The 13926-nt window shown below is 35.4% G+C and overlaps 1 protein-coding gene across 2 annotated transcripts in view; it reads left to right on the top strand.

Moving 5' to 3' along the window:
• LOC107660030 (cyclin-dependent kinase 15-like) overlaps nt 1–13510 on the top strand; it is a 20807-nt gene extending 7297 nt beyond the window's left edge. The window contains exons 1-11 of one of the 2 annotated variants that reach the window (XM_016449181.1): nt 103–323; nt 2212–2349; nt 3916–4010; nt 5073–5152; nt 5859–5953; nt 6046–6108; nt 6192–6315; nt 6395–6515; nt 8180–8273; nt 8379–8442; nt 13381–13510. In XM_016449181.1, the coding sequence (XP_016304667.1) occupies nt 117–323; nt 2212–2349; nt 3916–4010; nt 5073–5152; nt 5859–5953; nt 6046–6108; nt 6192–6315; nt 6395–6515; nt 8180–8273; nt 8379–8442; nt 13381–13433 (1134 nt within the window). In that variant the 5' untranslated portion in view covers nt 103–116 and the 3' untranslated portion in view covers nt 13434–13510. Of the gene's footprint in view, nt 1–102; nt 324–2211; nt 2350–3915; nt 4011–5072; nt 5153–5858; nt 5954–6045; nt 6109–6191; nt 6316–6394; nt 6516–8179; nt 8274–8378; nt 8443–13380 lie in introns of those variants that run through there. The other variant, XM_016449182.1, reaches the window with a different exon arrangement.
• The last annotated feature ends 416 nt before the right edge of the window (nt 13511–13926 follow it).

The following is a 13926-nucleotide window of genomic DNA, read 5'->3' as shown; positions in this document are numbered from 1 at the left end:
CACACACACACACACACACACACACACACACACACACACTTACCCATGCAAGTCATATGAGTTGTACAGCTTAATCAGAGATAGTGAGAGTGAGTGAGAGAGGAGAAGATTTGGAGATGGAGGATTTCCTGTGGAGAATGCGGGTCTGGGCATCTGTGAGCTGGAGGAGATGTTGTTGGTGTTGTGGAGATAAAACAAATGAAGTCAGAAGGGAAGAAAAAGAGGAAATGTTTGAGTTGAGAGTGGAAGAGATAAAAGCAGCAATGAAAATGGAAGAAAAACCATCAAAAACTTGGAGTGTGTCTTCCCTCCCAGTTGCTGAGGTCAGATGGTGAGGTGTGTGTGTGTGTGTGTGTGTGTGTGTGTGTGTGTGTGAGAGAGAGAGAGAGAGAGAAAGTGTTTGACGTCAAACAGGGCTATATGATTATGTTTTTTTTAATTACAATAACATTGAAATTTGTAGCATTATAGAAGAATGTCTCATAAAAATGTCACTAACTTTGTAATGTCATTGAAAAATAGGTCTGGTTTTGAATGTTGTATCATAATGATCTCTGATTTACTGTAATGTTAAAGGGTTCAACTATTTTAGCGTTTCCAACTATTTTAGTGTTCTTGTGTCACTTCCAAGAAAATAGAAGAGTCAAAAGTAATGTATTTGATTGAAGGGAAGCCATTTTAGTTCCAGATGATCTGAAGATATAATTGGCTGGTTACAGTACATTCTGTACAGTGAACCCCGAAGTCCATTCTGAGAGTGTCAGCTGTCCCTGGGTGCGATCAAATCACTCAGATGAATAGAATATAGGCAAGGAGAGAGAAATAGGGAACATTAGAGCTAAAAGAGTTATGCAAAGAGAAAGTCCTGTGTCAGGACATTCTGGCATCACAACTTTATGTGCTGTTGTTATCCTTACAAAAATATAATATGGTAACTATAGTTCCTGCCAAAATGGCATTACAGTTAAACAAATTAAACTAAATGACATTGATTTTGAAAGGTTTTCACACAGTTTGAAGGCGCTCTTACATTAATTTATGGTTTGATAGTGGAATCAATAACTGTAGACCCTTTCTTTCTTTCTTTCTTGCTTCTTTCTTTTATAGAAAGTACAGCACCACACAAAAGAAATCATATTGTACTCTATATGAATGTGCATCTTCATCTGAATTGAATGTTATAAGACTTTTTTTTACTGTAAAAAAGATAGAAATGTAAGCAGTAAAAGCTGAATTTATTTGATCAAAGACATAGTAAAAACAGTAATATTGTGAAATATTATTACAAATTAAAATAACTGATTTCTATTTTAATATATTTTCATTTATTCCAATGATTGCCTAGGTGAGTTTACAGCAGCCATTACTCCAGTCTTCATTGTCACATGATCCTTAAGAAATTATTATAATATGCTGATTTGGTGATCAAGAAACATTTCTTATTATTATTCAATTTGAAAATCATTTCTGCTGCTTAATATTTTTGTGGAAACTGATACATTTTGTTTTAGGTTTCACTGATGAATAAAAAGCTCAAATAACAGCATTTATTTGAAAGAGAAATCTTCTGTAAAGCTATAAATGTTTTGCTTTTGATCAGTTTAATGCATCATACCAGTTGTATACCTACATTTAATCAGCATGTAAAGCACTTTAGGAGCTTCAGAGCTTCAGAGCTGGTATAAATAAAAACCCTGAAGCCACATACACTCTTAAAAATAAAGGTGCTTCACGATGCCATAGAAGAACCTTTTTGTCTAAATGGTTCCATAAAGAACCTTTAACATCTGAAGAACCTTTCTGTTTCACAAAAGGTTCTTTGGGGCGAAAGAAGGTTCTTCAGATTATAAAAAGGTAAGAAAGAGATGGTTCTTTAAAGAACCATCTCTTTCTTACCTTTTTATAATCTGAAGAACCTTCTTTCGCCCCAAAGAACCTTTTGTGAAACAGAAAGGTTCTTCAGATGTTAAAGGTTCTTTATGGAACCATTTAGACAAAAAGGTTCTTCTATGGCATCGTGAAGCACCTTTATTTTTAAGAGTGTAAGCATGAAAATTAGGACACGGTTCACACTTGTACGCACACAGACAGGTGCGATGGATACGGTAAGATGGCTGTATCAGCGAAACAAGGTGTAATAACATCTCATGCTGTATCTGATATAGATCAAACTATCCCCATGTGTTGCTCTCTCTTTGTCTCTGCGTTCAGCTGGGAGAGCTGGACGGGGTGGAGAAACCACAGCCGCACTGGTTTCACACGCTGCAGGTGCGACGGCTCAGAGTTCAGAGGGGCCGCAGTAACAGCGATCCTATGGGAGGAAAGAGCTTCCAGCAAGAGTTCCAGTGGGTGAGGGGCACACAAATACAACTCCGATATACAACAATACACAACAAGGGATTTAAAGGCACAATATGTAATTTTCGCCACTAGAGGGCGTGTATTCAAAATAAACAAATAGACAAAGGCGTAAAGCCGTTGAAGCGAAACGAGGCCGCTGAACGAGTGTGACACACGGTTAGAAAGCAGCGGTGCTTTTATTATGCCACAGTCGACCGCTTCCGCTTCTCCCGGTCGTGCGTATGTGGGGGAAAAAAGCAGCGCTGTTTTATCATACTAGATTTGAAAGTTCTGTTATAATGCTACTCTGTGCGGTAATCACCAGTCTATTAAAACGCACAACATATTAAAGCGTCTTTGGTGTTTCCATGTTTTCGGAAATCGAGGGGTTATGACGTCATTGGCAAGCGACACAATGACACTATGGACACGGTCCGTGTCACTAGTTAAAATTGCTTATTTCTCTGGATTTAAACATTCTTCGAAACATTTGGGATAATGTAAGTACACAAGTCAGCAAAATATATAACACTGTTCTAGTGGTTTTTGGATATTTTAATAAAAAAATCTTACACATTGTGCCTTTAAGCATGTTCACGGATTCACAGAAATAAACAAAGAGTGCACAATGTTGAGGAATACAGTAACACATTACAATTTTACATGACTTATTATAAACTGTAATTGTCACATTGTTGTTATGTTAAAAGTAATGTTAACGCTATAAGCCTTCTCTCATCCTATTGATAGTTTAGACTTTTTAGCAAATAAAAGGCCTTTTAGTATAATTATAATTATAATATAATTATAAAATTGTCCACCTTCATGATACACTTGTGTTTTTGCTGAGTTTTATAAAGTAAATATAAGAATACATGTTATACTGTTATTTATATTTCAAGATTGTTTACTTGAGAATCCATATCACTGTATAGCTTAGCATTATATGTTTTGCGCCCCACAATAAAAACTACAGAGCTTTGATCATAAAACTGAGCATTTAAATGTCATCTTACCCAGTATTATTGGGAGATGTAGACTGACAATTGATATTTAGATGTATTTCGTGTAAGTAGTCTGTTATACTATTATAAAGATCTTGTTGATTTACATTACAAGCTATCAGAATTTCATCTTTCTTTATGGCCATATAAATAACAGAATCTGCACTATATATGGCATATTTTTGCTCAGTTTGGGCCTCGGAATAAAACTCTTTTCTTCCTCAAGTATGAGCACCATATTCTAAAGATATCACACTATAATATGAGCCATAAAAACCTGATCTATCAAATATTGTATAAAACATAAAACACATACGCAAAAAAAAAATTCATTTTCTTTTATATTTTGTCTAAAGGTACAATAAACTGTTCCTTTAAAAAAAAAAAAAATAATAATAATAATAATATTTTTCTGACTTATTTTATATGTCAGACTTTTTTTTTTTTTTTTACTAATTTATTGGTTCAGTTGTTTTGGCTACACCAAGGAGGTCTATAAAAGCTTCCTGTCTTTTATTTAAATGGCAGTTGCTTGGCTGGCAAAATAACAGTGTGTGCATTTCATTCACAGAAAACTGGCCTGCAGTTTGGGAATGCGACATCTTATCTGAATCTTGAAAAACTTGGAGAGGGCACATATGCCACAGTGTACAAAGGAATTAGCAGGTTAGTAGACACTCATAGACACACATTCAAAACAGTGTAATACACAGAACTCAGATGTTGCCAATAGGGGGCAATTTATTCACTGAGGCAAGATGAATGTTTTATGGCAGTATTCAGTTAGCAAGCACATTATTCAGATACACCACCCTGTGGCTTTGCTCTTCTGTATAATAGACAGCAAATGATTCTTTTCATTGCCTCCTTGTAGGCATTGCTTGGGTTCTTCTATGGCATCTTGTTTTACATGGATTCATTTTTTAAGGTCATCCTGTAACATATGGATACCCACCCGAGGCTTACACTGAGAGGCAGTTTGATGTTGTTGTACAACAACCAATATTTTGTAATAAGAAACAGCTCCCATACATCTCTTTGCAGCTGTTTTAGGATAGAAAGCTTTACATTTAGTAACATTTTTGCTTATTAATGTGGTTAAAGGAACAATGTTACCTCACTTAAAGATGATTTTGGAATAGAGTTAAACGCCACAGTGGGTGGAATTTGTATCCTTAAATGGCATCATGAACTTATCCACTAAACAACAGCAGTAGATGATTTAAATGACAGACAAGATGATAGGCTTTTAAAGACCCCATAAAATTGCAGATTTCTTTTTTGTGTTACAGTATTTCCTACAGAAACGGGAAGTTGGGGTGGGACACATCCAAGGACTCGCCCCTTAGTTTTAAATAGCCAGTAGGCTTTAATTTACAGCCATGAACTATGATTTGCTAAATGCTATTGCTAGACATAGTATTATTCGATCTAGGGCACATTATCTTCGCATTTAATTAGACAAAAAGAAAAAAATAGAATAGAAACTTTCAATTTTAAGTTTGAATTTTCTTCAAATTAAAGGCATTTGTTTAATTTGTCAACTTTTAAGAATAATCTATAAAAAAAAACTTATAGCTAATAGAAAAAACTTCCATTTTGATTTCATAAGGTCTTTCAAAGGGAGAGCTTGTGATGGTGGTTATTCTCCAGAAGGTGGAGGTCAGGTAAACTGTTCGCAGATGCATGTTTGTGGATTATGCTGAGGTTCTTCTGTGTTTCTGACAGGATAAATGGTCATCTTGTGGCTTTAAAGGTGATTCACATGAAAACTGAGGAAGGAATTCCATTCACAGCTATTAGAGAAGGTACTGCAACAGCGCAACACACACAGCCAAGAAACAAAAGTGCTTATACACACGCAAAGGGAAGTGGGTTACGACATGCTAGTGTGTGTGTGTGTGTGTGTGTAAGTTGTACACAATCTAGAATAACAATAAAGAATATATTCAGGAAGTGTCCATTATAGATGTCTGTGATTGAAATATGAATAGTGGAGTTGTGCATTAATAAATTGTTTTTACTTATTTATGTTCATATTTTTATTTTTTATATGTTCTGACATACTACCATTCAGAAGTTTGGGGGTTAGAATTTTTATTTTATTTTAAAGAAATTAATACTTTCTTACTTTAATACTCAGCAAGGACACATTAAATTGACCAAAAATGACAGTAAAGACATTTATAAGTTTACTAAAGATTTCTATTTCAAATAAATGTTGCTATTTTGAACCTTGAAAACCATGTATCACTGTTTTCAGTATTCATAATAATAAGAAATTATTCTTGAGCACAAAATCAACATTCTGAAGGATCATGTGACACTGACAACAGAAGTAATGGCCGCTGAAAAATAAATTACATTTTAAACTGTATTAAAATAGAAAACAGTTCGGTGAAATTGTAATAGTAATTCACAATATTACAGTTTTTAATGTATGCAAAGGCTAGATATGTGACTGTACTGCACTTGTTGATGCTGTATGTACATTTTATTTGTGATTATTCCCAGCCTCCTTGTTAAAGGGCCTTAAACATGCCAACATAGTCTTGCTTCACGATATCATCCACACACGAGAGTCTCTCACCTTTGTCTTTGAGTATGTGGTGAGTCTTAAGACGCTGGCAGTCGCCTTCCAAGATTATTTTGTTAATTTTGTCTACCCGTCAGTCATATTTTACATCTTTTTCCCTCTCAGCAAACAGATTTGGCTCAATACATGATTCAGCATCCTGGCGGACTTCACTCGTACAACATCAGGGTACATAAACACATGAATGTGTAAAAAATACACAAGGTCAGAAAGAATGAGCCGGCTTTCTCACGCTCAGTATGTTTCTTCAGCTCTTCATGTTTCAGTTGCTGCGAGGATTGTCTTACATTCACAGCAGAAGAATTCTGCATCGAGACCTCAAACCTCAAAATTTGCTCATCAGTTATTTGGGGGAACTCAAATTAGCCGATTTTGGTAGGTTTCACTTATGCAAACACTAACATGCTTATAATATGCTCTGTCATACATTCTTACCCAGGTCTTATTCCTTCAGGTCTGGCCCGATCTAAGTCCATACCGTGCCAAACATACTCTGCAGAGGTCGTGACTTTATGGTACCGGCCGCCAGATGTTCTCATGGGCTCCACTGATTACTCCACAGCCCTGGACATCTGGTGAGTCCCTGTACACACACACACACACACACTCATTCTCCTAGAAAAGTTCATAATAGTAAAAGAGCAACTGGCGCAATTCCCCCCAGTGTCCCCCCACTCTTTGAAAATGCCCCCCTTCAGCTTCATGCTTTATTTTTGACTCGTCACGAAAGTGTATCATATGCATGTGTTTTTAAGTCTTGCCAGTCCTCTGCACAATGTGACATTGCTGCAGCCTGGAATTGAACTGCTGGTTTCGTCTGGTCAGAGGAGAACTGGCCCCCCGACTGAGCCTGGTTTCTCCCAAGGTTTTTTCTCCATTCTGTCACCGATGAAGTTTTGGTTCCTTGCCGCTGTCGCCTCTGGCTTGCTTAGTTGGGGACACTTCATTTCCAGCGATATCGTTGACTTGATTGCAAATGATTGCAAAGATACTATTTAAACTGAACTGAGCTGGATGATGACATCACTGAATTGAATGATGAACTGTCTTTAACTGAAAAATGAGTGTTTACTATTGTCATTTTGCATTATTGACACACCATTTTTCTAATTAATGCTGTTCAGTTGCTTTGACACAATCTGTATTGTTAAAAGCGCTATATAAATAAAGGTGACTTGACTTGACTGGACTTAAGCATTCGAACAATTTTAAACCGTTCATGTACAAGAAGATGTGAAAGAGAACTCAATTCGGTGCTCAATTCAGCACTGTTTTCTGTGCGTGCACACGCAGAGAGCCACGTCTCAGACAGCACGCCATTACCGAAGTTCTTGAATGGACAAATACACACAAAATTATGTGAAAATGCCCATTTTGGCGAGTATCTTAACTGAGTTAGAATGAAAAGTATTAAATGAACGTAAACAGTTGGGAGAAAATCTGATGTGTGTCTGATGCATGCATTTGTTCTTAAAGTGACAGCAGCTTAATATACCTGCTCCTGTCTGTGGCATTAATGTTAATTAAAAAACAAAAGAAAAAATTAAAATCACTCTGCTCACATCTGCTGTTGACTGAATAACTGCTTTAGCTTTAATAAGGATTCTGTATTCAATTTATATAATGTTTTATTTCGTACTTGAATACTGTTAGACTTACCTGAAAAACTTAAAGCACTGTTTATTTAATTGAAATCTGTTTTATTGTATTTTTTTGTGCTATTGCTAGTAATTTGTTCTTAGTTTATTACTGACTGTTTGCTTGTCTTTATCCAACATTATTTATTAAGAAACAAGGTTACATAGGTCAAACACAATGAAACCAATAATAAACAATAAAATTTTTTTGTGTGGCAAAGCCAAAGCCATTTTGAACCAAATTTAGAAAATCTGAACCAGTTGAAAAACATCCTTAGCGTTCAGCCCTGTATTTGTACATAAAGTTTGTGTATTGTAATGAATTGACACATGATAAACATTTACATATTTGTCTACAGAACTTTTGGATTGATGTTTTTCCCACTTAAGATATGCAAATGAAATTCTTTACATAATTTCCTGAAAAAATTATGTTCTTTGCGTTGTTCAATTTTGATAATCTGTTGCATATTAAAATGGTATGTTGTAACTGAAATGAAAATCAACTATTACCCAACACTCAGTTTTGGTCCCCCCACCGGTAAGAGCAGAACTGCAACCCTGGTCTGACATACAGTATATGTGTATATGTTGATGTTTAGGGGAGCCGGCTGCATTTTTATTGAGATGCTACAGGGGTCACCAGCGTTTCCTGGAGTAGCTGATGTTTTTGAGCAGCTGCTGAAGATTTGGGCAGTGAGTGTGTTTGTGAGAATGTACTAGAATTGTGTGAAATTTCTCTTCTATCCATTTATTTATCCTCCTCTCCTCCCGTTATTCATCTCTCCTCTTCTTTCCGAGGTCCTCGGGGTCCCGACCGAGAAGAGCTGGCCAGGTGTCAGTGATCTGCCAAACTATAAACCAGGTGTGTGCAAAATCCTTCTTTCATCTGTCTCTGTACTGTGTCCACAATGAGAGTTGATTTCCTGCCTCAACACAGATTTGTCTCATACATTAAATGCAAGTGTCTGTGTTAGTTACATAAAAATGTATTTAATGTGTTAGCATCTAAATTAACTGGTTTTATTTAAAGTCAAAGTAATGTTTTAATATAAACTTGACTAAATTATGTTACAGCAATGAAAGTAATTTTAGCGCTTAGATCAAGAAGAAATATGTTCTTAAAGGGTTAGTACACCCAAAAATGAAATTCTGTCATCATTTACTCACTCTCATGTGGTTCCAAACCTGTACGACTTCCTTCCTTCTGTGGAACACAAAATATGTTTTGAGTTATGTTGTTATTCATTGATAATCTTCCCCTAAATCATAGCTCTCAAATCTCATTCACACATGCACATATTTAGACTTGCCAAATTCAGATGCGTCATGCAATTCATCAAAGCAATTCATTCTAGCATGCCTCATCTTATATGGTCTCTAAAGATTTTAAATATAGCCCCAAATCATACGGGCAGTTTTAATGGTTCCTTTTAGGGCAGTGGTTCTCAAACATTTGGACTCCAAGACATCTCATTGTCAACAACAACATTCAAAGGCTGCATGACTTTTCCAGTTGTTCATGATTTACTCGAGAAGTATAAGGATTTTTAAAAATGTTTTTTACTCACAATTTCTATCTGAAAAAAAAAACAAAAAATAGGTTAGAGCTTGAAACTATAAAAAAATTAAATTAATTATTAAAATGCTAATGGAGTTAATGGATATATTATTCAATTTCTAATTTAAAGGTCTAGAAATCACACTTTTAAAATAAGGCCTCATGAAATCAGGTTTCCCAAGACTGTGGTTCTTCAAAGAGGGAAAAAAAAGAAATTTGGAGGGTAATTTAAAGTAAAGAATATCTTGATTTTTTTTCTTGTTTAGCATATTTTAATGATTGTTTTATCTTATTTTAAATCATTTTAAAGTCATCCTGAGGCCCCTTTGAAGTTTGCTAAGACCCCATTTGAGAACCACAGTTTTGGGAATAAAAACAATATCTTGGTACCATATTGATAGATATATTTTATTTATCGATATTGGACACTGGACATTGGACATTTTTTAATTTAGATTACATTTGCCACTAATGCTCACATAAAGTTCATCTTTAATTTAATAACACTGTTAAATGTAATCAAATCACAAAATGAATAGTAATGACACCTAAATTCACTTGTAGCATTTAAACAATTTGTTTTAGTTTTTTTTTGTGTGTGTTTTTTATTATAATATATTTGGACAGAATGTATAGAATTTTAATATCAGCCATTTATATATTATAATCTGTAACATATTGTACAGTACAATACAATAATATGCTATCCACCTATGCTATTCTTTTTTTGTTTGTTTTTAAAGTTAAAAAGAATTAACCATTAGTAACTTGAATGTGCAAGACTTCCAGTGTCAGGTGAATCCAGTTATATTAGCTGTACAAAAACAGTTTCCTATGCTGCTTGATGTTGCAAACTGGTAATTGTTATCATATTATATTAATTTATTATTGTATAAACAATATAAAGTGTACTGCACTTTGTTATTTGTTGTTTATTTACCTATAGCAGCTAATAAATCGGAAGTCTTGCACATCCACATGAAAATTGCTTGCTTTTGTATTGTAAAAACTAAGGTGTATATGCTCCAAAATATCAAGTTTCTTCCATTTAAATTTCCAATTTTGTTCTCCATGGAAGAAAGTCATATGTAAATGATGACAGAATTGTCGTTTTTAGTTAACTTTTCCTCCACACGCTCAATTCTTACTGTTTATTAGATGTATCTGTTATTTTTAAACATTCAGTAAATACACATGGACCCATAAATTTAGAACTAGAACTACACATAGACACCGTCATCTGTATGCACTGCGTGTGTGCTTGGCGATGTGTAGGTGTAAACTTGTTGCCAAGAGCCTGTCGTTTTAATAACATGCAGTCATACAAACAGAAAATCGCTAGAGCAAATTCACAGAGTTGTGCTGAAGCTGTGTTTCCAGTATAAATCATTTTGTGTGTATAGGTGTTCTGTTAGCGGTTGTGTTGGCCGTGAGTCGACTTGACACCTTTGAGTCAGACATGCAGGAAAGGGGGTTGATGTCTTTCCATTGCAGTCCTGGAAATAAACTCATTACACAGGTGCACAAATGAGAAATGTGAGGTGGCTTTGGGAAATATGCCTCATTTAGAGTGTGAGGGTACTGATGGAGATGGTGTGTGTGGTAGGTAAACTGCTGGCAGGCCTTGAATCTGGGTTTACCCAAGCCCCAGGCTGCTCTGTATGTGTGTGTACTGTGTGTTGGAGAGAAGCTACCTGAACCCGCTGTGGTCTCTCAGGTATATCCAGGTGTGCTGAAGCGTAAGTGTGGCCTCAGGTTTCAGCCAAGAATGACTGAGTGGCCTGTGACCACAGACACTGACAGAAGGACACTCATAATAAAGCTTCTTCAAACGATCTTTATAGCAAGAAACATTTTTACATTTATAGGCAGGGGTGCACATAAGTGGTACGCAGGTCCGCATGCGCGACCAAAATAAAAAATGCGCTGTGTAAATAAGTTCTGACAGCGCATCTGCTACCAACATGGTTGACAGCTGTTAATGCACAATTAGATCGACAAACTGTAATACTGTATACGATTTCTATTAAAACTGAAAGCATAAATCTAGGCTACCTTCTGCCGTTTTCAAAGCACAATGCAAAACCGTGACATTTCATTCACTGATGCGCTTCAGTCGGCAGTAGGGATGGGCGTATCGATCCTGAAGTATCGCTATATCGATACTGATGCAAGTATCGAAAGTATCGATACTCAAATAAAAAATATCGATACTAAGGTGTTTTATTTACCAGTGACTGTTTATTTAACAAAAAAATAATGCGTACATTATGCATTGAATTGGACGAATAACCTAATTTAGCGATTAACTGTGTAGGATAGAACTATTTTCCTGCTCATCTTAACCAATCAATCACAGAGAGCGTTCACTCACTTTTGACCTTCTGACGGTGCATTCAAACGGGGCTGCGTTTCCCAAAAGTGTCATAAGAAACCATTGATGCTTTTGGGAACTGCAGCCCAGAACAATGCTTATCAGAGGACAGAAAAAAAACATATATTGAGTTATTTCACAATAAATAAACTGAAATTGTAGCCTACATAGTTTGTGCAATTACATTTATTTAAACTGAACGTTAAAAGTTCATATTGATCATGTTATATTCTGTAATTTTAGTATAAATCATACACTGTCAGAATAAAAACGTTGCATTTTATGCACGCAATAGCCCGTCACTGGCAGTCCCTTATGAAAACGAACCATGGTTTTACTAAAGTTCAACTATAGTATTTGTTGATTTCCATGGTTACCACTACAGTAAACATATTTTAACAAAAATATAACTTAATATGTTGCAATTAAGGCGTATTGAATGTTAAAATGTGTTTCAAATATAAAGTTAGTGGGTATCATTACCCATTTTACTCTTAGTAATTTAATAATTTCATGAATTTCATAATTTAAAAGTTCAGTTTAGAAGTATCGTATCGGTATCGATATCGACGACACTGGCCTTTAAAAGTATCGTTATCATATCGAAAACAAAATAAGCGGTATCGCCCATCCCTAGTCGGCAGCGCCAAACCCGGAAGCACATATACTTACTTGCCGGCAACCCGCCAAAATAAAAGCCTGCTGATTTTAAGTTTGAAAATGATGAAAATTCATCATTCAAAATTCAAGTACATATTAGCATTTTATTTTTAAGTTTACTATAAAATAGTTGTATTTGCATTTAATACTCCCTTTTTATTCTAAAATATAACAGTATTATCACAATTTATTATTTCGTTTATTATTTTATTTAAAAAAAATAAACTAAATAAATAAAGTGCAACAAAATTATCAATATGATTCATTTATTTTTTTTTATAGTTGTATTTAATGGGTTACACTATGTGCAGTGTGAGGACCAAACCAAATATCCAGGTTCTCTTATGAGAACCAGGCTGAAAAACTTATGTGCACCCCTGTTTATAGGGTTCTTAAAAGTGGTTAGAATTTTTCTGTGGATGTTGAAAAAGTTCTTAAATTAGTACTTTACTCAAAAATGGAAATTCTATCTCACTGTCTCAAACAAAAAGCAGTTATTTTAGTATTATGTATATACAGTTATATAGGGGTGGGTAATATGACATTTCACAATATGAGTAGGCCTAATTTTATTTCATGATAACAATATATATCACAATATTGTTGTTTTTATTTTTTTTAATCAAGTTAGGACAAATACAATATAAGACACACTTTATATCATGGCCACAATATATATCGTGATACTGCCCAGCCCTGCTATTATTACTATACTAGAATTTATTCATATTATTAGCTTTTATTTGTTCTATTTTCATTTTAATGTTGTCATTGTATTAGTCAGGGGTTTAAACAGACTAAATTATTAGTTTTCACTGAAAGATCAATTTATGAGTTCAAAAAATAAAAAAATGAAGCAGGTACGTGAATGTATAGTTCACAATAACATCTATAACATGTATTCACAAAATAGATATCAAATTTTCATCTCATGCCAACTTTAATAATGCTCCTTTTTGAAGCTTGGCAGCCCCAGTCATCACTCACTGTCTTTGTATGCAAAAGAGCAGCGTGAACATTCTGCTAAACATCTATTTTCATGCTCCACAGAAGATATTTGGAACAACACAAGGAATAGTAAATAATGAAGGCTTTCATAGATTGTCTCGTGGCTCATTGTCTTAACGTGCTCTGAGTGAAGATACCTGATCAGAGCTGGATGTTCTGGTGGTCTGTTAACTAAAAGAGCTCTCTTTGTGTTCCTGTAGAGTGGTTCCTGCCCTGCAAGCCCCAGCAATTTCGAGATGTCTGGAAAAGGTAAGACCAGTTCATGTGTGCATGCTCGTGCGCGTATGTGTGTGCGTTTTGGCTCCGAGTGGGAACAGAAGGGCTTTTGTATAGCGGTCCTCATATCCCTTCCACCACCCCCACCTCTAATGGATGTCAATCCAAAGGACAGGATTTCAGCCCAGGATGCATTGCTACACCCATATTTCAACACACTTCCACCTCCGTTAATGCATCTAAGGGACAGTAAGTGCTGAAGAATTTCACTATACGAACGGAATGCACGCAATTCCAGCTTCAAAGGTTAATCCGGTCCCGTTACGCACAAGATCAAAGTTAAATCCCTCTTAGTTACTGTCAAAACTGGCAACCTTTTCAACGCCGACTCAAGATGAAAAGAGATTATGTAATCATGTCTTTTTCCTCCTGTCTCATTTCTCATTCTCTAACCTTCTCTCTTTTTCCGTCAGCTGTGTCCATCTTTAAGGTGCCGGGCGTGAGGTTAGAGACGGAAGCGAGGGATATCT

The sequence above is a fragment of the Sinocyclocheilus anshuiensis genome, unplaced genomic scaffold (genome assembly GCF_001515605.1).
Source record: "Sinocyclocheilus anshuiensis isolate Anshui unplaced genomic scaffold, SAMN03320099.WGS_v1.1 scaffold55, whole genome shotgun sequence".
Taxonomy (NCBI): Eukaryota; Metazoa; Chordata; class Actinopteri; order Cypriniformes; family Cyprinidae; genus Sinocyclocheilus; species Sinocyclocheilus anshuiensis.
Note: the sequence above shows the minus strand (reverse complement) of the source record. Positions and strands in the feature narration are given on the sequence as shown.